At 39.9% G+C, this 24930-nt stretch overlaps 1 protein-coding gene across 1 annotated transcript in view; it reads left to right on the top strand.

Moving 5' to 3' along the window:
- The first annotated feature begins 251 nt into the window (after nt 1–251).
- Nucleotides 252–24930, top strand: part of LOC119772452 (FERM domain-containing protein 5) — an 84762-nt gene continuing 60083 nt past the window's right edge. The window contains exon 1 of the mRNA XM_038268882.1: nt 252–641. Within this exon, the coding sequence (XP_038124810.1) occupies nt 540–641 (102 nt within the window). The 5' untranslated portion in view covers nt 252–539. The remainder of the gene's footprint in view (nt 642–24930) is intronic.

Below are 24930 nucleotides of genomic sequence, written 5' to 3'. Positions count from 1 at the left end.
TCGACTCTCTTAAATTATTTAATCTGGGTGAAATTAACATTCTGCTGTAATGGATTCTGAATAAAATATCAAGTTATCTAATTTATTATTCTAACCTATGTCGTGATGATAGCTATGTCAGAGAAAGCTGCAGCGTTTGAGAAAAGGCAATGTTGGAAATAATCCTAAATCCTCAAATATAACGCTTTGCTCCGGTTGGCTCATTTGGACGTCAGTCTTATTTGGGACCCGCCCACCCGCCCAAGTGGCAGTGGTGAAGGGTGAGAGATAATCCTTTGCAAAAAAACACAGACGCGCACCATCGCTGGATCTGGATGCGGGCATCCTTTGGATTTTGCGCGTAACAACACGGACCTTCATCGCCTGCCTGACTTAACCGGGAGCGCAATGGTGGCTGAATGCGCGGCTGCTGGTGGTTTAGGGGACCGAGGAGCGTGCTCGGTTTGACATTCACTTACACGCTGGTGTGGAGTTTTTTTTTTATTTTTATTGTTCTGGTCCCGTAGACGCAGAAGCGCAGCAGTGATTTTGTGTTGAAGATGTTGAGCCGATTCATGAGTGGCAGCCTCAGGAATCTGGAGCGGGAATACAGCTGCAAAGTCAGGCTGCTGGACGACACGGAATATACGTGCACCATTCAGGTTAGTCACCTGTCGACAGCTCCGCGTAGAACCTAGAGGTGCTGCAATTGTGTTTGGGATGTGCGCCTGAATGCCACAATGCTGCTATCAACCTCCCCACCAAATCATCCAATAGTATCTACGCATTGAAGAAGAACGCATAACCTCAACTGCCTTTCTGCCCATTATTCCATGCAAAATAGTTAAAACTTGGATTAAATGCAGCCTATATAGGCATGATTTTATCAGAGTTGATGCAATATTTTCTATGATATCAGATTTGGATTTTTTTCTGCACTATAACGCTCTGATATTACAGGTGCTGGTCATAAAATTAGAATATCATGAAAAAGTAGATTGATTTCAGTAATTCCATTTAAAAAGTGAAACTTGTATATTATATTCATACATTACATACAAACTCATATATTTCAGATGTTTATTTTGTTTAATTTTGATGATTACAAATGACAACAAATGAAAATCTCAAATTCATCATATCAGAAAATTAGAATATTGTGAAAAGGTTCAAAATTGATGGCCCCTGGTGCCACACTCTAATCAGCTAATTAACTCAAACCACCTGCAAAAGCCTTTAAATGGTCTTTCAGTCTAGTTCTATAGGCTACACAATCATGGGGAAGACTGCTGACTTGACAGTTGTCCAAAAGACGACCATCGACACCTTGCACAAGGAGGGCAAGACACAAAAGGTCATCGCTAAAGAGGCTGGCTGTTCACAGAGCTCAGTGTCCAAGCACATTAATAGAGAGGCGAAGGGAAGGAAAAGATGTGGTCGAAAAAAGTGTACAAGCAAGAGAGATAACCGCACCCTGGAGAGGATTGTGAAACAAAACCCATTCAAAAATGTGGGGGAGATTCACAAAGAGTGGACTGCAGCTGGAGTGAGTGCTTCAAGAACCACCACACACAGACGTATGAAAGACATGGGTTTCTGCTGTCGCATTCCTTGTGTCAAGCCACTCTTGAACCACAGACAGCGTCAGAAGCGTCTTGCCTGGGCTAAAGAGAAACAGGACTGGACTGCTGGTGAGTGGTCCAAAGTCATGTTCTCTGATGAAAGTAAATTTTGCATTTCCTTTGGAAATCAAGGTCCCAGAGTCTGGAGGAAAAGAAGAGAGGCACTTCATCCACGTTGCTTGAAGTCCAGTGTAAAGTTTCCACAGTCAGTGATGGTTTGGGGTGCCATGTCATCTGCTGGTGTTGGTCCATTGTGTTTTCTGAGGTCCAGGGTCAACGCAGCCACATACCAGGAAGTTTTAGAGCACTTCATGCTTCCTGCAGCTGACCAACTTTTTGGAGATGCAGATTTCATTTTCCAACAGGACTTGGCACCTGCACACAGTGCCAAAGCTACCAGTACCTGGTTGAAGGACCATGGTATCCCTGTTCTTAATTGGCCAGCAAACTCTCCTGACCTTAACCCCATAGAAAATCTATGGGGTATTGTGAAGAAGAAGATGCAATACACCAGACCCAACAATTCAGAAGAGCTAAAAGCCACTATTAGAGCAACCTGGGCTATCATAACACCTGAGCAGTGCCACAGACTGATCGACTCCATGCCACGCCGCATTGCTGCAGTAATACAGGCCAAAGGAGGCCCAACTAAATACTGAGTGCTGTACATGCTCATACTTTTCATGTTCATACTTTTCAGTTGGCCAACATTTCTATAAATCCTTTGTTTTTATTGGTCTTCAGTAATATTCTAATTTTCTGATATGATGAATTTGAGATTTTCATTTGTAATCATCAAAATTAAACAAAATAAACATCTGAAATATATGAGTTTGTATGTAATGTATGAATATAATATACAAGTTTCACTTTTTAAATGGAATTACTGAAATCAATCTACTTTTTCATGATATTCTAATTTTATGACCAGCACCTGTAGTTTTAGGATCACTGTCCTCTGGCCCACTATTAAGTTTTTAGCAGACTTATTTCTTTATCTCCATCAATCATCCCATCAATCCTGAATTTCTCTGTAATTGCTCAAGAAAAGCATGACCACAGCATGATGCTGCCACTTCCATGTAGAAACTAGATTTTTCTGGTACCAGAAAGTTCAGTTTTAATATTTGGTGATAATTTTTACAGTGTTCTCTCATGAATTTAGATTAAGACCCCTTAAAACCTGTTTGATTCACTTACTTACAACTAATAATGATTTTTGCCCATGTATATCTATTTCTTTGCTACAGATTTGATGGCGTAGCTTAATCGCCATGACCGTTGTTGGGATACCATTCACTTTTTTTTAAAACATAAAATACAGAGAAGCAATTCTACAAAATACCTCTTAAGTTGCATATTATTACATAATCATCCGATCAATGTGATTTGGTGCAAATTAAAATATTTTTTGAGATCTAGGTGTTTATTATTATGATTTTTTTTATAAGACCAAGTAAAAAAAAGAATTTTGATAGAGCGGATACACTGCTTTGAAACCTTAAACAAGCTTGCGCTCTAACAAAAGGCTTCTTTGTCTCTGACAGCTTTGCTTTGATAATTATGCAGGTTTATATTCCTGCTGATAAGACAAAAAAAAGGTGAGAGGGCCTGTCACTTCAATTTCCCAGGAAAGCAAATCCTCCTTAGCTGTAAAAAAAGAGAAGTCCTTAGAGACACTACACAACACAAAAAAAGATCCTTGGTTTATATGAAACTTTGTCATAAAAAGGAGTCTTGCCACTGCAGCATTTGGTTTCAACAGGTTATATGGTAAAAGTCCCCTTTTTTCCCTTTAAGCAAGAGTGAAATGAACACCATATTCCCTCTAGTGATTGTAAGTGAGCACCCAGGTTGTAAACAGACCTGTATTTGTGCTTAGAGAGCTGAGCAAGTGATGGAGCTGGGCCAGATGGACTGTGAAACCAGCAGGTGTGCTGTTTGCAGCAGAGTCGGGTGGCTGACGTCACCGGAGTCGATGGATGGGGAGCGGGGTTGAAACTGGAGAATGCTCCAGCTCTGCTGTGACTGTCTGGCATCTTGATTTTCTTTCCGCCAAAACCCTGTCCTGTAAGGGAGCAAGATAATCCACCTGACCTGCCGCATTATATCACTAATGTGTGTCACATATTTAGTCTCTTCCCTCTAGGTTTTATAGCCTGCCAGGGGAGGTGGTAAAAGAAAAATATAACACTGTATATCAGGACACTGAGAAGGGAATGCAAAGTAAGAGGCGGGTCTTATTTTCTCACAGACACACTTTATTCTCTCTCTATGTGTGCGCTCGTCTCCTTCTGTCCTACTTTTGTATTTGTCCTTTTCTGTTTTCAGTGTGGAATGAACTTATATTCAATAGACATGATTCCATCAAACTTTGACAATTCATCTGGATTATTTTAAAAACTCTACTCTCAGATTATCACCTGGCTTAGCTAGTCACCTTATCAATATCTTGCATTGAAGTTTTTTATTTGTGTAACTTCCAGATTTGTCTCTCTGTCTATGTTGCAGTCAACCTCAGGATAATTTGTAAATTTAGACTAAGCAGGGCACAGAAGGCTTTTACCACTTGGACAGTAAAGTCGTCCATCTTTTTAGAGCACTCTCTGCTGTGATGCATGAACCGAAGTTTTACCCTAATAAATTATGGAGATTTCCTGCTAAGGGCAGGAGAAGTGAGCACTTATAATTGCTTAGCCCAGTAGATGTAGATCTCATCCAAGCTGCATGTTGGATAGAGAGCCACAGCCCTCCTTTGCTTTGGGACTTCACTGCTCTACTTCAGATTTAGTGTTTCATGTTATGGAAAGACTCTGGTGATACATATTGCAACACTAGAGAATATCATACAATAAAATGCATGTTTTTAAGAAAAACACAGTTTATTTGACAAGAAATACCAATGTTTTACAATCTCCCAATGATGGAAACATATTCGCCCTGCGCAGACTGCGACCTGTCCAGGGTGTACCCCTTCTCTTGCCCGTAGACTGCTGGAGATAGGCACCGGCCCTGCCGTGACCCTGACAAGGACTAAGTGAGAGAAAATGGATGGATGGATGGAAGCATATCCCATTTGATAATCCAAAATCCCCCCCCTTCTGTGACAATAAAGATATTTCTGTTGTGATTAGCTGATAACCTACATCAGGTAAACCTAATTTAAAAGCAAAACTTAAGCCTGTTTGCTGTTGCCATGTCCCAGATGACTAAGTTTTTCACCAGCACTTCTTTATTTAGGGTTCTGCATATGTTTTTGTTTAGTCTTAGGCTGCATCCAAATCATCCAATTGTAGCCTCTTGCTCCTGGAACTTTTAAGGGAAGGAACAGTTAGAACTGTCAGCCCCAGTCTCCTCCTGTACAGCCTTCATTCTATACTGCATTCTATACTATTTCATGGTAATTACCATAGTAATTAAGATCATTCTACACATTCATGCCTGCCGCTTACCTTGATTTTTCTCACCTGTGTCTCCATGTCTTGTCCTCACTTTTCTCATATAAGCTCACTGGTTGTAATTTTTCAGTGGTTCCTTCTGTTTACTTTATGTTCATTTATGTGCATTGCTTTCTATTGCTTCTGTCCCTGTATTATCTCGCTCACCTCTTTGTCAAGGCCATTTTTTTTACTTAAGACTTTTTTTATAAAAGCCTTCTGCCTCTTTTTTTGTCCTGCTCTGCAATTGAATCCTATTTAACTAACCTATGCAAACAGATTGGGGCTGGGCATTATGGCCAGGATGCATTTTTTTATCTATATAAATAATAGAAATTAAAGCCTCTGAAAGACTGCCAAGAATGACCATGACAGATGTCTGTACAAACTACTGACAATTATTTTGCCATGTTTATAAATCATGGCAAAACATTTTAGAAATATTCGCTTACAGAAACGCATAAAACTATATAAAGGTCAGTGACAACCTTATCATAGACAGTATTATATATATATATATATATATATATATATATCCGTCGTGGTGAAGAGAGAGCTGAGTCAAAAAGCGAAGCTCTCGATTTACCGGTCGATCTACGTTCCTACCCTCATCTATGGTCATGAACTCTGGGTCATGACCGAAAGAACGAGATCGCGGATACAAGCGGCCGAAATGGGTTTCCTCCGTAGGGTGGCTGGGCTCTCCCTTAGAGATAGGGTGAGAAGCTCGGTCATCCGGGAGGGACTCGGAGTAGAGCCGCTGCTCCTCCACGTCGAGAGGAGCCAGTTGAGGTGGCTTGGGCATCTGTTTAGGATGCCTCCTGGACGCCTCCCTGGTGAGGTGTTCCGGGCACGTCCCACCGGGGGGAGGCCCCGGGGAAGACCCAGGACACGCTGGAGAGACTATGTTTCTCGGCTGGCCTGGGAACGCCTTGGGGTTCCTCCTGAAGAGCTGGAAGAAGTGGCTGGGGAGAGGGAAGTCTGGGCCTCCCTTCTTAAGCTGCTGCCCCCGCGACCCGACCCCGGATAAGCGGAGGAAGATGGATGGATGGATGGATATATATATACAGGTGCTGGTCATAAAATTAGAATATCATGAAAAAGTAGATTGATTTCAGTAATTCCATTTAAAAAGTGAAACTTGTATATTATATTCATACATTACATACAAACTCATATATTTCAGATGTTTATTTTGTTTAATTTTGATGATTACAAATGACAACAAATGAAAATCTCAAATTCATCATATCAGAAAATTAGAATATTACTGAAGACCAATAAAAACAAAGGATTTATAGAAATGTTGGCCAACTGAAAAGTATGAACATGAAAAGTATGAGCATGTACAGCACTCAGTATTTAGTTGGGCCTCCTTTGGCCTGTATTACTGCAGCAATGCGGCGTGGCATGGAGTCGATCAGTCTGTGGCACTGCTCAGGTGTTATGATAGCCCAGGTTGCTCTAATAGTGGCTTTTAGCTCTTCTGAATTGTTGGGTCTGGTGTATTGCATCTTCTTCTTCACAATACCCCATAGATTTTCTATGGGGTTAAGGTCAGGAGAGTTTGCTGGCCAATTAAGAACAGGGATACCATGGTCCTTCAACCAGGTACTGGTAGCTTTGGCACTGTGTGCAGGTGCCAAGTCCTGTTGGAAAATGAAATCTGCATCTCCAAAAAGTTGGTCAGCTGCAGGAAGCATGAAGTGCTCTAAAACTTCCTGGTATGTGGCTGCGTTGACCCTGGACCTCAGAAAACACAATGGACCAACACCAGCAGATGACATGGCACCCCAAACCATCACTGACTGTGGAAACTTTACACTGGACTTCAAGCAACGTGGATGAAGTGCCTCTCTTCTTTTCCTCCAGACTCTGGGACCTTGATTTCCAAAGGAAATGCAAAATTTACTTTCATCAGAGAACATGACTTTGGACCACTCACCAGCAGTCCAGTCCTGTTTCTCTTTAGACGCTTCTGACGCTGTCTGTGGTTCAAGAGTGGCTTGACACAAGGAATGCGACAGCAGAAACCCATGTCTTTCATACGTCTGTGTGTGGTGGTTCTTGAAGCACTCACTCCAGCTGCAGTCCACTCTTTGTGAATCTCCCCCACATTTTTGAAGGGGTTTTGTTTCACAATCCTCTCCAGGGTGCGGTTATCTCTCTTGCTTGTACACTTTTTTCGACCACATCTTTTCCTTCCCTTCGCCTCTCTATTAATGTGCTTGGACACTGAGCTCTGTGAACAGCCAGCCTCTTTAGCGATGACCTTTTGTGTCTTGCCCTCCTTGTGCAAGGTGTCGATGGTCGTCTTTTGGACAACTGTCAAGTCAGCAGTCTTCCCCATGATTGTGTAGCCTATAGAACTAGACTGAAAGACCATTTAAAGGCTTTTGCAGGTGGTTTGAGTTAATTAGCTGATTAGAGTGTGGCACCAGGGGCCATCAATTTTGAACCTTTTCACAATATTCTAATTTTCTGATATGATGAATTTGAGATTTTCATTTGTTGTCATTTGTAATCATCAAAATTAAACAAAATAAACATCTGAAATATATGAGTTTGTATGTAATGTATGAATATAATATACAAGTTTCACTTTTTAAATGGAATTACTGAAATCAATCTACTTTTTCATGATATTCTAATTTTATGACCAGCACCTGTGTGTGTGTATATATATATATATATATATATATATATATATATATATATATATATATATATATACATATCATATATTTTTGAAAACCCGCCCTCTGCACTTAAAAAATACATAAACATGCACAACACTGTACTCACTCCCGAAAGGGATTGCCTAATAAATGCACATGAGAGCATGCACGAGCCCATTTTTCCGTGTGCACTCTCTATTTCAAAGTTGCTGTTTGGATCACTCATACAAGCTGCTTTCTACTTTCCAAAAGGAGATTTTCAATTCTTGCGCTACGTCAGACTCACTACGGGTAAGTGAAAATGGGGACGAGCACGTAGGACAGCCTTATGTAAACATATCACCTGAATGATTGACAATTAGGAGGACCACTTTTTTTTATGATCCACCCCGAAAAAAAGAAAAAAAAATCCTCCACTATACATTTAAGGGGAGTTAGACCCATGATAGTTGTTAGAGAGAAAAATCATGCCAGGGGCATATAGACATAGAAATGTGAAGCAACACAAACATAGTTTGTTGCAGGATTATTTTATACTGTTTATTGTAAAAAGGATGCTTAATTTACTCTAATACCCTTTTCTGACTGGCCAAAAACAATGGGCTTTTAGTGGCAGAGGGAACAGCTAAATGACAAACCAGGTCAAACTACTTGGTACTGGACCTGGGTTAAAATGTCTGTCAAACGGCTCGGCTCTGATTGGCATATAGTGGTAACAGCAGACCTGGGTCGACCGCTAAATGACATGATACCACCGAGCGCAATGTACGTACCTCACAACATCATTCCAACTGTGTCTGATTGTTAGACACAGAATGAACTGTTAGATTATTTTATGATAATTATCCTAACAAGCCAAAACAGCTATTCTTATGTTTGATAAAAATGGCTCAGCACTGGGGAGAAGGATTCGGAGGGACAAATAACAATAAAGCACACTGACTATGCCCTGGGTTCCTTCACTGTTGCGCTCTATTGTTTACCTCCCTGTTTTTTATTTAACTGGTGACATTATCAACGCTAACCTGGCGTGATGGCTTCACCAGACACGCAGGGGTGTGGGGACAGAAGATATGCAGCTTACTAATAGGGGGGGTCAGACCCAGCTTTTTTCGACCGCCAAATTCTGATTGTTAGTGGGCTGACCATGTTTGTCACTTACAGCCTTATTTGTTTAAGGACATATAAAGATAGATACTAAATGTTTTCTCTGCATCTAAACTTATTATCAGTACTTTAGTTTTGTGGTGTGACTTGTGTCGTGACGTGCAGTGTTTTTCTTGTTATCTTGAGTCTGTCTTTGTCTAACAAAGTCAGTCTCATCACCATTTATTAATCCTGGTAATATCTGTTCTATTCTTTTACACAATATGGTAGTGAATAATAATTTGTAATCATTACCGTATTTTCACGACTATAAGGCGCACTTAAACGTCTTTTTTTCCCCTCAAAATGTGCGGTGCGCCCTTTGGTGCGGTGCGCCTTATGTGTGTTGTAACTGCGACTTTTGAGACCACCTCATTGAGGAGTTGATGAAAGAGTGGCTGAATGTAAGGAGACCAGGTGGTTTTTTTCCACTCATCACCATCGCTGTTAATATGTAACTCCATGCGTGCCCATCTCACAGCTGATGTGAAAAACATGGGGAAACAAATTAACGCTGTGCTCGCTGTTCAACCACTCGACATCGGTGTGAACCGGACCCAGCAGGTGCAGCAGAAGCAGCGAGTTTACATGCAAAGTTAATGGTTGACGCGCGTATAGGCAGAGCAAAAGGTCCCGCAGCGTGTTTTGAGCAGCAGGAGCGTTTAAGCATCTGCCAACGCGCTGCTGCTGCTCGAGATGGAAAAATTGAAGTTTTGCTGCTGGACGCGCCGCATCAACCAATCAGAGAAGCTGATCTGGGAGCTGACAGCGAGACAGACACAGCGCTCTGATGACATATGATATTAACGCAAATGAAAAGGGCTGGATGGATGAGGAGATGATGAAAGCGTGGCTGAGGCAGGTGTATGTGAGGAGAACAGGTTTTTTTTTCCACGCATCACCATCGCAGTTAATCTGTGACTCCATGCGTGCCCATCTCACAGCTGATGTGAAAAACATGGTGAATCAAATGAACGCTGTGCTCACCGTTATCCCGGGAGGTCTGACAAAGGAACTTCAACCGCTCGACGTCGGTGTGAAGCGGCCGTTCAAAGTAAGGCTGCGAGCGGCGTGGGAGCGATGGATGACAGACGGAGACCACAGTTTCAGGATAAGTGGAAGGCAGCGCCGGGCAAGTTACGCCACCGTTAGCGGATGGATTGTAGATGCTTGGACTAACGTGTCTGCTGGCTCTGTTGTTCGAGCTTTTGCAAAAGCCGGCATTATTTCTGAGGAGCCGCCCGGCACGGAAAGTGACTCTGACAGCGAAGAAGAAGGGGAAACTGTCATGTCTGATTTAGCGCAGCTGTTTAATTTAGAAACAGAGGATGAGGACTTTGATGGGTTTGATTAATACTTTGTAATAAATACATGAATAAAGCACAATCATACTCAGTTTTGCTCCCGCTCTATTTTTCTACCTGAAAACTTAATTCAACAGCAGCCTCTGGGCGGGTCTCCTCCTCTTCACCGCGGCGGCTGGCAGGTGTTTTTTCATCTAAATAATCTAAATCTTGCAGCTATATTTGCTGTGATCAGTGGGAATAAAGTAGTTTTAATATGTTTTTAAGTGAGAAAGTCCACCTGAAAACTTCATAATTGCAGTCAGTTCATCCAGATTATCTATTTCTGTCGGAGGCGCTCAGACCCCCCTCATACCAGCGGTGCACCGACAGTAGAAATACCTTCAACAGCAGCCTCTAGGCCGAGCAGCCTCCAGGTTCACCGCGGCTGCTGGCAGGTGTTTTTCATCTAAATAATTTAAACTGCATGCACCAGGATACCAGTAATAAAAGCGAACAAATTCCGTCGGCAGGTTTCAGGATTTTAAGTTAATTTAGGAGCGATCACAGCGCTGGGTCATCTGCGATGTGTCTGTCTCACGGCCAGCTGCCAGGTTTGATTAATACTTTGTAATAAATACATGAATAAAGCACAGTCATACTCAGTTTTGCCCCCGCTCTATTTTTCTACCTGAAAACTTAATTCAACAGCAGCCTCTGGGCGGGTCTCCTCTTCACCGCGGCGGCTGGCAGGTGTTTTTTCATCTAAATAATCTAAATCTTGCAGCTATATTTGCTGTGATCAGTGGGAATAAAGTAGTTTTAATATGTTTTTAAGTGAGAAAGTCCACCTGAAAACTTCATAATTGCAGTAAGTTCATCCAGATTATCTATTTCTGTCGGAGGCGCTCAGACCCCCCTCATACCAGCGGTGCACCGACAGTAGAAATACCTTCAACAGCAGCCTCTAGGCCGAGCAGCCTCCAGGTTCACCGCGGCTGCTGGCAGGTGTTTTTCATCTAAATAATTTAAACTGCATGCACCAGGATACCAGTAATAAAAGCGAACAAATTCCGTCGGCAGGTTTCAGGATTTTAAGTTAATTTAGGAGCGATCACAGCGCTGGGTCATCTGCGATGTGTCTGTCTCACGGCCAGCTGCCAGGTTTGATTAATACTTTGTAATAAATACATGAATAAAGCACAGTCATACTCAGTTTTGCCCCCGCTGTATTTTTAAATACGCAGTAGAGGTATTTAAAGGTAGTAGAGGACATGTACCTGTATATAAAAAACGCGCCCTATAGTCCGGTGTGCCTTATGTGTGTGTTAAATACAGAAATGGGACACATAACTGAGAGTGCGCCTTTTAGTACGGTGCGCCTTATGGTCGTGAAAATACGGTATTTAAAAGGCTTACCGGACAATAATTCCCACATTCCTATTTGTCTTTCCTTTCCTCTTTGGGTATGATTAAAATTACTGCCTCCCTCCATAAGGGATGATCGTTCTTATTTTGGAGAACCCAATTTAACTTTCTTTTTTACATTGGAAGTAGTGTGGTTTTACATTGTCTTGTACCTTTCCACTGGAAAACTCTCCGTCCCTAGAGACTTCCACCATTTGTTCTACTACTTTCTGATTTGTCTAAGCTAAAAAACCGTCCATCTAGTCACTGTTGCTTGTCTGTGATTGGGAATATAATGTTTTACAATATGCGTAAATTCTGTGTAAATTATCAATCATCCAGGTCATGGCAACCACAGACAGGCCTAAATTGGAAGGAGACCAGACTTTTGCTCAGTTTCTTTTGAAGATGTTTCGATCACCTATCCAGGAGTCTCTGTTAATTCTGTGTGCTTGCACCAGGGCAAACTCCAGTTAGAGCATTGATGTACTTAAGCAGCGTGGAAGTGGTCCCGCACACATTCCAAGTCAGATGCAAATCTAATAGACACCCTTTGTTCCACTGGATTTTTGGAGCCTTTTGTTCTGCAAGGGGTATGGGATTGGTCTTTTGAATCATAATTGGAATGCTTATGTAACATCTTGGGAACAAGTTCCATTGACTGAATTGTAAATGCTTGGAAGCTAAAACCTTAACTCTCCCCCTCTGTTCAGTGATGACTTATCTCTTTTCACAAAGATAGCTTACTTGATGCCTCTTTCAAATTTGGTCATCAAAGGTGTGTCCTTTCTTTTTAAGGTGCAAATGTAGCTGAATCTTGCCCAGAGCTGCTGGCTCTCTTATGCTGTGTCATGCGTTTATGAAGTTTTTGTTTGGTTTCTCCGATATAAGAGGCTGTACAGTCCTCACTGCACTGAGAGGAAAAGTGTTGTTTTTGGCATCCTCTTAAGCTAAATTGATGTTTCTGTCCACTGAGTTGATGTGATTGGTGAATCCCTCAACTTCCTGTGTTTGGATTTTGACCCAGGCATCATCGATGTCTCTGAACAATTGAGGTGGATATGTTCCCTTGCATGTGCTGAGTGGTCAGCTTTACATCTCCTTCTTATAGATATTGGCAAAAATTGGCAAAACTGGGGAGCCCATGGCGCACAGTGTAAAAAGTATCACTGTATTTGAAGAATGTGGTTGACAGGCAGAGGTCCAATAGGTCACAAATCTGGTTAGGTGTTAAAGTGGTCCAATCTTTCAGGGTTTCTTCATGTTACAGTCGTATCCTGACCGTGTTTACTGCCTCAGATGTGGGAAGAGAGAAGACAAGAGAAGTGAAGAGAGAGAATACATTTAAAGAAGCAATGGTTTCACTCGCAACCAGTCTCAAATGCCGGACTTTGCAAATAAAGTCTTTGGAACTATTTATGTGGTGTGGAATGTTTCCAACCAATAGGCATTACTGGGACCCCGTCTTTGTGTATTTTTTGAAGACCCACTCAATGCTTTGTATGGCTTCTACTGGATACAGTTTATAGTAGAGAAAGCAACTGATGGCTTTCTCTCTTTCCAGTTTTTGGAGATATAATGTTATTTTCTTTTTGTAGATGTTGGTTGGGTCTCTTGCATCTACTAATGGACAGTGACACCTACGAGGCCCTGAAAAGGGACCAAACCAACATTTACAAAAAGAAAATAACATATTAATTCAATACAGTTTATCTATATAGCGCCAATTCATAACACCTCAAGGCACTTTACAGAGACAATTCTACCAGTTCATACATTAAAATTCATTCAAAGTTGTCTATCTACTGTAAGGAAAACCAGCTGAATGCATTGACTCATTGATTCTACAGCAATCCCTCACACCAACATGCTAGCGAAAGTGGAGATGAAAACTTCCTTTATCAGGAAGAAACCACCAGTAGAACCAGCAGAGATACAGAAAGATGCATGGATACAAAACACACAGCCAGGTAGTCAAGCTCCAAGCCAGCTCCTATGTCAGAGGATGAAGAGAGCACATCCAGCTAGTTATAGTCAGAGAGACAGGATTACACTTAAAAAAAAGAGGCTAAGCTCCAACATCTGGTAAAAAAAAAAAAAAAAAAGGGTGTTGTTGGCCGGAGCACAGTTGATATTTCTCTCCGGGATGGAGTCACAGCCCACCAGCAACAGACCAGATGAAGCTACTGTGACAGGAGAAAGCTGAGAGAACATAAAGTTACAAGCAAAACAAATACTAGACAATGGGAGAATTGAGACAGAATGAAGCAGAATGAAGAAAAGTGGTCTCTATGTCATCCAGCAGTCTATAGCAACATAACGGAATAATAGCTCAGGATAGCTGCCTATTTTGGATGAAAGAAAGGTGGAGTCACAGGAGGGCCAAGGTAGAACTAAGGAGAGGCACCTGTCTGGACTGAAATTCTCCCCTGCTGGTTTGGGCTGTTAACAGCCTACCTCCTTTTACCTCTTTCATCACTATGTATACATTTACTCTTGTATCAGTCAGTATTTGATAACGTGTGCACAAAAAATTGTGAAAATATTATGATGTGCTTCCTTTTTTAAATTCAGCATTTTATGAAAGATTTAGTCCTTCGTGTTGTGGGTAGACCCTGCTGAATCAAGAGGAAAGAAGTGTTTTCAATTATTCATAGTTGATCAACACGATCAGCCAAATTTAGATTAAGTCATTAATCGATATTTAAAATCTCTTTCCTTAACTAAACATCACAGTTTATTTATTAGGCTTCCAACACTTTCATGAGCATATACATCTTGGAAGCTACGTATGATCTCTCAGGGGTTCAGGCTGTTACGGTGAATCTTCTATCAGCAGCTGAATATCTTATTGACATGGAAAGTGTAAACTCATGTGGCTTGGGGCAAACTAGTCAACAATCAATGCATGCCATGACAGGTCACCAGTCCATTGCAGGGCAACACAAAGACACAACCATGCACACGTACACAAACCTAAGGATAGTTTAGAGATACCGATTACCTTAACAGACATGTTTTTGGACTTGGGAGGAAGCTGGAGTACCCGGAGAGAACCTATGCATGCACAGGGAGAACATGCAAACTCCATGCAGAAAGACCCTGAGCTGGGAATTGAAGTTCAACCTTTTTCTACAAGGGTTTTATTGAAAACAGGGTTCTATGCATGTGATTATATTTTCACACAGTGTTCTTCTATACAACAATGGTCACATTCAACATACTCTAAAACATATCAAGGTTCTCTTTAAGAAAAATGTTAAAGTTTGGAGAGGAAAGCAATGAATGTCCAATATTCTGATATCCTAAAGAAGCTAAAAATTAACCTTTAAGCCATCAAGCGTTCTGAGGAAAATGTAGGAAAATAAATGTTCATCCAGGTTTTAAAGGTAGATCACAAAAGGCCAGATAATAAATTATTCATATAATATTTTTGGGAAAATCCCCAGGATTAAAATATAGCAAGTTTGTAAGTTAATACATTCCTTGTTTTTCAGGATTTCCATAAAACAATAACTCAAGGTGTAAAACTCAAGATCATATTTAGAAAAGTTGAACATAGTATAATAAATTTTACTTTTTTCTCTCTGTATTTCTTATGCTAATGGCGCTCATGTGATCTAGACAAAGATTGTTAAAAAGATAGAATGATGGCATAACGCTTTGCCTTTACTAAAGAAAAGCTTTTGAACATTATTGGGAGATCTGCTGATATCTTGAGCAGAGCCTGTGGGGGATGGTGCACTGTGTATTAAGGGGTCCTTCAGTTTGAAGCAGGATGCCAGCACCTCAGCTGTTGCTCTGGTGACTGTGCAGTTACTCTGAGAAACTCTGGGATTAGTGGTCAGAATTCCTCTTATAAAACCCCTTATAAGCACTAGTGCCCTTTTTAAACGGAATGGGAGGACACCAGTGGTCATCTGTCCACATCAACACAGACACAACTGTCCCACTGTTACTGTTCAGCTTATTCCTTTGAAAATTGTAATAATAGCTTTAAGTTTTACTGTATCTCCCTACCTTTTTTCGAACGCATTCTACAGGAGGCTTCCAAGATAGATAGCGTGCAGAATTCAAATTGAACTACACGTATAAATCTGGTTCATACCAAGTTATGTAGTGTCAGCATTGAACATAAATAACTTTTTCTTATTGCACTGCTCGCTGATGGCGGTATGTAGACTGGGTACTTACAGTAGAGGATTACTCGGATATTTATGTATCAATTAAAAATCCCTTTGTGCTTGATTTTGAAGAAGATAAAGAATTAGAACATAGTCAAAAGCTCAAAAATTTTATTTTGTATGATATAGGCCCTTTAAAGTAGGAATTCTCTCTAGATATTCAGAATTATTTTTTTTAAATGGAATGATAAATAAAACTTGAGGGATTTGGGTCTTAACTGCATACTGTTTCAGAAAGAAAATAGGAGAGACACAACAATGTTAACAGAAACTCTTTTTATAAGACATTAATTATAAGAAGGATGATAAAAGAGGGAGATCTGGATATGAAAATGCTTATTACGGAAAACCTCATCCCATTTTTTTTGTTTTATTTAATAGAAAACATAAAGTATATTTTCACGAGAAATTTTCAGCTTTTGGGAATAGCAGAAATGTTATGTAGACGTGTGTGTAATGTGGTCATCATTAAATAATCTGTACTCACTAATGCTTGCAGGAACAAAATCTTGCTATAAGGTATATGCTGTAAAATTTCTCAGTTAGCAAATTTTCTCCCTTTCTGGGCGGTTTCCAAACATTTCAGCATGTGACCCCCAATATAACGTTAATATAGACTTGCGACCCCTAAAAAAATATTTTTTTCTTTACTTTCTATTTATTTGACATGCAAAGACAAATGATTATATCCAGTGTTACATTTATTTTCTGAATGAAATTTAATTATTACATTTAGAATTTTAAATATACCCATGATTATTTAATGTGACATTTGTTTTTGATATTAAATTTATATATAATATTTTTTTGTGCATTTTTTTAATTTAGTATTAAATTTGACATTTTTTTTAGATTAATAAATAAATGTTATATCTACCGTACATCTTTTGTGGTACATTTATTCATTTATGTGACATTCACAATAATTTATTTAATTATGTGTTTTGTCCTCTCAATATACCATCTGGGGATCCCTCACTTTTTAAAACCTTGATCTAAACGCATTATACTGTGACTGATTATGATTTATTGAATTGGACCCAAATCTAATACAGCATAACAGTCAATGGTTGACACTAGAACTCAGTCTTATTGTGGTTCTCGGTAACAAATAATAGTTGTCAAGATTATTTAACAAAATGCAGATATATTGCATATAGCTTTCTATGCAGACGATTGTTGAATTTATTTGCAAATCACTAAAAACAGCCACTGCCCCCTGACACCCCTACTCAACTGTCTGGTTAACGTCAAGGCTTGGTTATCAAAAAACATTCTGAAACTATATCAGAAAAAGACAGTGGTGATTGTGTTTGGCAGTGCCATCTCTGACTTGGGACCTTTCAAGTACTTTGTACGTTTCAAAGTAACCAGTCTTGGTGTCACCATAGACAGCGATTTTAAACTGGACAAACAGGTAAACGGTGTTTTAAAATCTCGTTTGTTATATTTACTGTCTTTTATGTAAGGTAAAACCATTTTTATGTTTAAACTACTTTGAGCAGTTTTTACACTCTTTGATTTCTAGCTATCAGTACTAGGGGTGGAACGGTTCACAAAATCCACGGTTAGGTTCGATTCACGGTTTCGTGGTCACGGTTTTCGGTTCGGTTCGATTCGGTATATGTTGATTGTTACACCGAAATCCCATAAAAATTTATGAAATTAATGAAAAAATCCCCCCAAAAATAATGGATTGTAATTATTTTAAATGATCCGCGGAAACCCTGGATCATTTCCGTATGTTTTGCTGCTTTGAATTTAATCATCTCGCGCATGCTCTCTACCATATCCAAGGGACTCAGAGGGGAGCGGACGGGAGCCACAGTGGGGGCTGTAGGCTTTGCTTTGAGCAGCCGGTCTGGAGCGCAGCGGGGCGGAGCGGGGGTTGCTGATGAAGTATGTGGGATTTCGGGGTTGGCATGACATGTTGGTCATGTTGCTGTTTAGCATAAACAAAATGTGTTGCACAATGCTTGCACACTGTTGCACTTTTATCCACAACTTTCTTTCTGCCGTCATCGTAAGTCACTCTAAATGCAAAGTGGTCCCATACAGCAGACCTATAAAGTGCTGCTGGCGCGTCTTCCAACTCCTGTTCTTTCCCACTCCCCATACCCACACAATTCTCCATAACAACTGATTTTTTTCCCTGCTACAACCGGCTAAGCTGCTTCACTTCTTCATCTTCTTCTTGTTTACTACTGGTGGTTGGCTTTGGTCGCAGTACCGCCACCTTCTGCTCTGGAGTGTAAACGCTTCGCCTATGAGAAAAAGGAGCAGCGCATGAACCGAACGAAACACACGCGAATCGAACCGAGACAGTCGAACCGAACGGTTCGGACGGTTTTCATAAATCGTTCCATCCCTAATCAGGACTACTGCAATGCACTTTTATTCAATTCAATTCAGTTTATTTATATAGCACCAATTCACAACACATGTCATCTCAAGGCACTTTACACTTCACCAGATCATACAGTCAAGTTGATTGTATGATCCCTCACACTGAGCATGCTTGTAGCGACAGTGGAGAGGAAAAACTCCCTTTTAACAGGAAGAAACCTCCAGCAGAACCAGGCTCAGTGTGAGCGGCCATCTGCCGAGGCCGACTGGGGTTCAAGGAGTTAAAAACAGAGATCGAAAAAGTAACTGTAAAAGGCGGCCCCATATAGGAAACGCACAGCCAGGCAGACGAGCTCCGAGCCAACTCCCATGTCAGAGGATGAAGAGAGCATATCCACCCAGTCACAGTCAGAGAAACAGGACTACACTGAAAAACAGGTAGATCTTGAACTTTAAGACATTAGCCAACAAGCTCTCTCCTGTCTGTGGTTAGTCCAAAATGCAGCAGCTTTTGATTTTAAGATTTTATTGTTTGTGTTTAGAGCTTTAAAGGGGACAGCTCCTCAATACATTACCAACCTCCTCCAGATTTACTCTCTGGCATGTGCTTTGAGGTCTGAGGGCCATCTTCAGCTAATAGTGCCTAAGATGAGGCTTAAAATCAGAGGGGACAGAGCCTTTTCTATAGTTGGCCCAAGACTTTGGAATACTTACCCCCTTCATATATGAACAGCCTCCACAGTGGGGTGTCTCTTCTTAAGACCCACTTTTACTCTTTGGCTTTTAACACTGCATAATTGTGTGGTTCTCTGTGTTCTTTTTTTTTATTCATTCATTTGAAACTGTTACTGTTTTTTGTGTGTGTGTTGTTGGTTTTTTTATGTACAGAACATTGGAAACATTTGTTGATGTTAAATGTGCTATATAAATACAGTGGATTGGATTGTAATGTTGCTAACCTGTACAAGACTTAAATCAGTGTAGTCAGTAAAACAATCTAACTTCCTGTAATTTTTATTTCAGTTTAAGCCATCCAAAATGACAGCACTAAAGTATGTTTGTCTAGGTGTGTATTCCTCAGAGTTCACAGCAGCGATGCTGTCGATACACTTAATATGAACGACTGAAATGTGTGATATGTCTGAATGTTTCATGAAGGAGAATCTCAGGGGAATGTCCCTCCTCCATACCAGCATCTGTGCTCAGCAGCTGCTGATTGGCTGTAACCTGTGAAGCATGTTTTTTGACAATTATAGGTGGCTTCTGTTTATTTCTAGATACAAATCCCTGGCAGTAAAATCCAGTCTCATTCATCGGGACTTAAAATTAGCAGCACATTTGGCCAGTTGTGCTCTGCCAGTCTCTACTTGTTGATGGCAAAAAAAAACAAGCATGGTATCAGGGCTGCAGATGGAGTCAGTGTTTAATCGTCACCCTTTTTTTTACTGATGCCTCTCACACCGTTCTGTTTTACAGCAGAAGATTTCATAAGAAATAAGCACTGCACCACCTGCTTTCGTTCATTTGGATTAAAAGAAAAGATGTCAAAAAAAGAAAAGAAAATTGCTGCACTCTTACAAAAATAAAAATGCAAGTTACTTTGTACATCTCTGTGTATTTTGCAGATTTGTTTAAAGCATATCCAGACTATTAAATGGGGGTGCATGTCGTTGTCGGGTCTCTCTGACCAAAGAGCCCCTCTATATTCCCCTGTGTGTCTTGTTTTTGGATGAATGTGTGTGTGTAAGTGTGTGGGCAGGGTTGAGGCAGTCTGTCAGCGTGTTGGGAGCAGTCTGCTGAGCCCTCTATTGTCCTTTCTGAGATGCATTGTGTGACAAAGAGAAACAAAGTGGAGCCTGAGGTTATTATGCTTCACCTCAAAGCATGACTATTAAACACCCTACCAGAGTAATGTATCTAGGCTGTGACCACTCTGCTAATAAGAAAAGGTGGAAAATAGAGGAGGTTGATAATCCCATTACCTTCACACTGCAAGTTTTTTATTTTATTTTTTTTTAGAAAAAGCCAAGCCTGCAGCTATTGTAGTACAAACAGATTGCACAGCTTGTTGGCCACATTTACATACTGCTGCAGCCTTGCAAATTATTTGGCATGTCTCAGTGCTGCTCATGGAATGAAAAGTACTTTGAATTAATTTTAGCACCTATTGTAAAAGAGAAAAAAAATGTCTGCTTAAGCTTGTTAATGATGAACAGTGTTAAAAACTCCTAATATTACTGAGCAGGAGTGGCTTAGTTAATCATATGAGCTGTGTTCAAGCTTTGAAATGTATAAACTTTAATCCAACAGAAAGTTATGCAGTGAGTTTTTTTGTTCCTTTAAGAATTTTTAAATGCTCACCAAGGCACTTTCTTTAAGGCTATCACACATCAGCTCACACCCAACCAGGCATACATCTACACTAAACATTACTCTAAACCTATCCTGCAAAGTAAAAAAACATAAACTTTTATTTATATAACATATGAAAAAAACTAGTATATATATAAAAAGTTGCTGGCTGTGGCAAAACCATGAACAAGCCTCCCCGGGGTAAGAATCTAATACATTATAATGCAGTCAGTGGTTGACCCCACACTACAAAAACAGGTTAAGAATGAGTAAACATTTATCAAAATTAGTTTACCCTTAATTTGGGTAGGTACATAATTTGACAAATTTTACCCTTCAAAATAAGATAATTAGAGAAGCAATTAAAATAAGAGACTCCAGTTTTTTTTGTTTTTTTTTAATATAATTGTCTGATATATGGGCAAAGTTTCAACCTGCTAAATTCAAGAAATAAATCCACTTATTTTAAGAAAAAAAAGGACTTGCTTAGATTTAATTTTTGCAATGTTGAACAAGCCTCCTGGAGCTATGAAAGATAATGAAAAAAAATATGACTTTTAATGTTGGAAAGTATTTTAAAAAGAAAACGGCTTAAATGTTTTTTTTTTAATCATACTGGAAGCCATCTGGATGTGGACAAAAATGTTTAATTTGAATACATTTGCATGCCTTACTCCCGTACCTCCCCCAGCAGTGTTTGACAGCAGAGGCTTCATATCAACAAACGACACTACTTTTCTATGTAAAGTTAATTTACAGCACTGCACTATATTATGTCTGTTATTGCACAAACATGTTTCAGAAGGGAAAAACTTCAAAAATAAACTTCTTAGAAAACAGGTAATATTTCAGCTGTTTAAACGTTTTATCTGTGCATTTTTTTGTGTCTATAAGTTGCATCATGACCGCAACTTGGTTTTGAAATTAACATGATGATTAAATGTTATTCCTGTGCATTTTAATTCCATCTTTTGTTTTCAGCAATCAATCACCGAGAAGAAGGGACAATAGACTAAAGCACAGCAGTTTGGGGGATGGAGATCAGGAAGAGCAGGAACAAAAATGGGGTGACAAGTTGGCATGAAAGCATAAATAAAGTAGGAAAAAAATCCATTATATGTGTAAGAGTCGTTGTTTATCGAGACTAAATAAAGCAGCACCAAAAACAAAAAAACAAATGTTTCCCATTTATTAAGATACATTTGATTTCTTAAATCCATTTCCTTACAATTTTTTATTAGTGGATTTGCGATGACATTATCTCCACAAAATGATCACAGATGTCAAAAATATGTATATCCAGTGCAAATAGGGCTTTATTGTAACAGCAATTGTAGGATTAGTTAGAGTTCTTTAGAGAAACTAACTGACAAATATTTTATTACCGGTATTGTTTATTTTTAGGTGGGGGGCATCAGACAGTATTAGTGCTCAGGGCTCTCAAATGACTAGCACCTTGCCTTATTGGACCTTTTATTTGTAAATATGTTAATAAATAGGCTGCATGCTGTAAACTGTAGAGATTTTGGTTTTCCAGCAGGGCGGGGATGCAGGTACAAGTCCCAGTATGCACTGCATGCTTGAAAAAAGTCACGTTTCACTGAGGGGTGAAATTTAGAAGTGATTCTACTCTTACTGTTACTTACTGCCCCACTTAAAGCACTGTATAAAACACAGATTCATGGAATACAACTTCTTCCTATTACTCCTCTCTCTCAGTCTCCTCACATTGCTCAGGTTCAGATTCTGTCTGATTACTGCAACGGTGGAGCGCTGGATCTTTCATTTTAAGGACAGAGGAAAAATGCAGATGGAGCTGCCTTCGATCCGATCCTACAGTATCTGCATAAATAGCCGTGAGCTAACTTAAAGCACACAGTTTATTGGCCAACAAACTTAATAAAAGTTGCACGCATTCAAAATTCTGTGTCTATCTGATTACTGCAATGTTGGAGCACTGAATCTTTCATTTTAAGGACAGAAGAAAAAATACAGATAGAACTGCCTTCGATCCGATCCTATCTGCATAAATCGCTGTTTGCTAATTTCAAGCACAGAGTTTATTGGCCAACAAACTTAATAAAAGTAGCGCACATTAGAAATTCTGTGTTGAGCCAAATAAGCTTTGGGTTTGCTGAAATTGCAGTCCTTTTAGGGCAGGGTTCTGAAACCGGTTCCAGAAAGGGCCGTGTGGCTGCAGGTTTTCTTTCCAACCAAGCAATAGCACACCAGACTCCATTCATCTCATCAAGTCATCATGTTCAGATTGCACTCAGTTGATGAGATGAATGGAGTCTGGTGTGCCGTTGCTTGGTTGGAAAGAAAACCTGCAGCCACACAGCCCTTTCTGGAACCGGTTTGAGACCCCTGTTCTACGGAAACTTAATTATCTTTAAACTACAGAAGTATGGAACTGACGTCCAAAAGTAAAGTAGAGCGTCTGCTCAGTGCAATGATAAGTGTTTAAAAAGTACACACGGAATACACTTTATGAACCTGGTCAAAACAGTACATCTAAGATGGAGGGAACTACTGAAACAGGAGTGGGTCTGAGGAAGGATGAAAAAAAAGCCAATAGAAAAGCTTCAGCTAATTCTTTCCAGTTTCTATGATTGATCATCAGAACGCTGCGTAGCAGGCGAATAACAACAGGAAAAAGGTATTTTTCACTTGAAACACAAGGGGATCATCTCAGTCGGGTCTCCTGAACTACTTGATTTTGTCCTAAAAGATTCAAATGCGGTCCACATGTGTTAAAAAAACTTAAAATTATTAGCTGTGATCTGAATCACAGCTAATTACTTTTCTGCAATTTAAGGCAATATTTTGTCGCAGTCTACGTCTTAACGGAACTGCTGTGCGGCATAACAACTGAAAATGAAAAAAGTCACAGTATGAGTTACTCCAGAACCACTGAAATGTTTTCTTTTTTTGGGCTTGTTTTTGCTCTTTTTTTTTTTAGCTGTCAGTAAAATAGAAGATTCCGGAAACAATATCCAGCTAAACCAAAAAGAGCCCAAGATGAATTTTATTTTCAGCAGATATAAAGACGCAATAACAAAAGTTAGTTAAAGTTTACAAAAATACAAAGTTTAAAGTTCTAAAATGTATTGTTTTATTTCATTACCCCAAGGTTATCCAGTTGAGGAGTTATTCTGCAGAATATAAGTAAACATTTAAAATATTTGTTCTTTTAATGCAATAGCAATATTTGAGAATACCCCACTTGACTTATATTCCTTTTATCCAATTATATTATTATCTTATATTATCCAAGTGATGAACACACTGAATGAAGAAGTTGTTTAGCTGTGAGTTTTAATTTATGAAGCTTTAGTGAAAATTCAATCTGGAAGACTCTTATCAGCTTCACCTGAACCAATTGCGATGTCCTTTGTTCAGCTGCAGCCAGATTCCTTTATTTAGCTCCCAGCCCAGCTTCTATCTCCTGCACTCAAGCAAACTTTCACCCACCTCCACCCCATCTCCTCCCTCAGTCTCAGACTATTCTCAGTCCCCATCATCCTCTGGCTTATTCCACCACCAGTGTCAAGGCCACAGGTAAAAAAAACTACTGTAATCCTTTTCCTGGGTTACTAATTCAAGCGGATTCGCCCCATCAGAGTCTTCATTTCATTTATGTCATTATCTGTTCCCCCTCCTCAAACCCCTGTTGGCCTCAGCAGATGGCCGATTACACTCTTCCTGTTACTGTAAAATTGGTGTTTTCCTCTCCACTGTCACTACATCCATCCTCAGTTCGAGGGATTGCAGAAAGTCAATGAGTCTTTGCAATCAGATGGTTTTCCTTAGATGGAAACATTTTGCACAATCTGACTGCTGCCTGTGTAAATATATTGAATTGAGTAAAACTTTTTTAATTAGCCAACAGCTTTTCAATGTGTGTGTCTCCCCAGATTAAATTACAGTAAGACAATAGTTTATGACATATGTATGACAAACTGTTTTGGCCACCAGGCTTGCATTTTGTTTTACAGAATGATTTTAAAAGACGGTCTCCCCAAAGCCGAACACGTTTTTCGAACTGTTTACATTACCGGTAGTCCTTCCTTCTTAGTTTGCCGATCATCACTCTGCTTCCAATTTAAGCTTGTTTGTGGTTGCCATGACCTGTACGACTGAGAATTTACACAGGCATATCCCTCTGCTTCTTTTTGTCTTCCAGGCCTTTGAGCTCCCTCTCTTTCTTTCTCTTTCTTGTTTGAGAGAGTCCAGTCTTTGTTGTGCTCTGTACTCCGAGCCCCTGTGCCTCTGCAGACTAATGAGGAAGCACAGGAAAAGGCTCATACTGCACTCAAACCAAAACAGCAGAGATGTCTATGTCCTACGGTGCTTAAGAACAGTCGGAAGTCCTGGTGAACTGAAGTGCAACAGATACATTAAACATAGTGCTTCATACACTAGCTTTTTAGTCTGCATTTTTTCCTTGAGGAATATTTTAGTGTGTCAAACTAATCTATTAATTGTGTCTTTAT

This window comes from Cyprinodon tularosa, unplaced genomic scaffold (genome assembly GCF_016077235.1).
Source record: "Cyprinodon tularosa strain WSP-4 unplaced genomic scaffold, ASM1607723v1 ctg71, whole genome shotgun sequence".
Lineage (NCBI taxonomy): Eukaryota > Metazoa > Chordata > Actinopteri > Cyprinodontiformes > Cyprinodontidae > Cyprinodon > Cyprinodon tularosa.
Note: the sequence above shows the minus strand (reverse complement) of the source record. Positions and strands in the feature narration are given on the sequence as shown.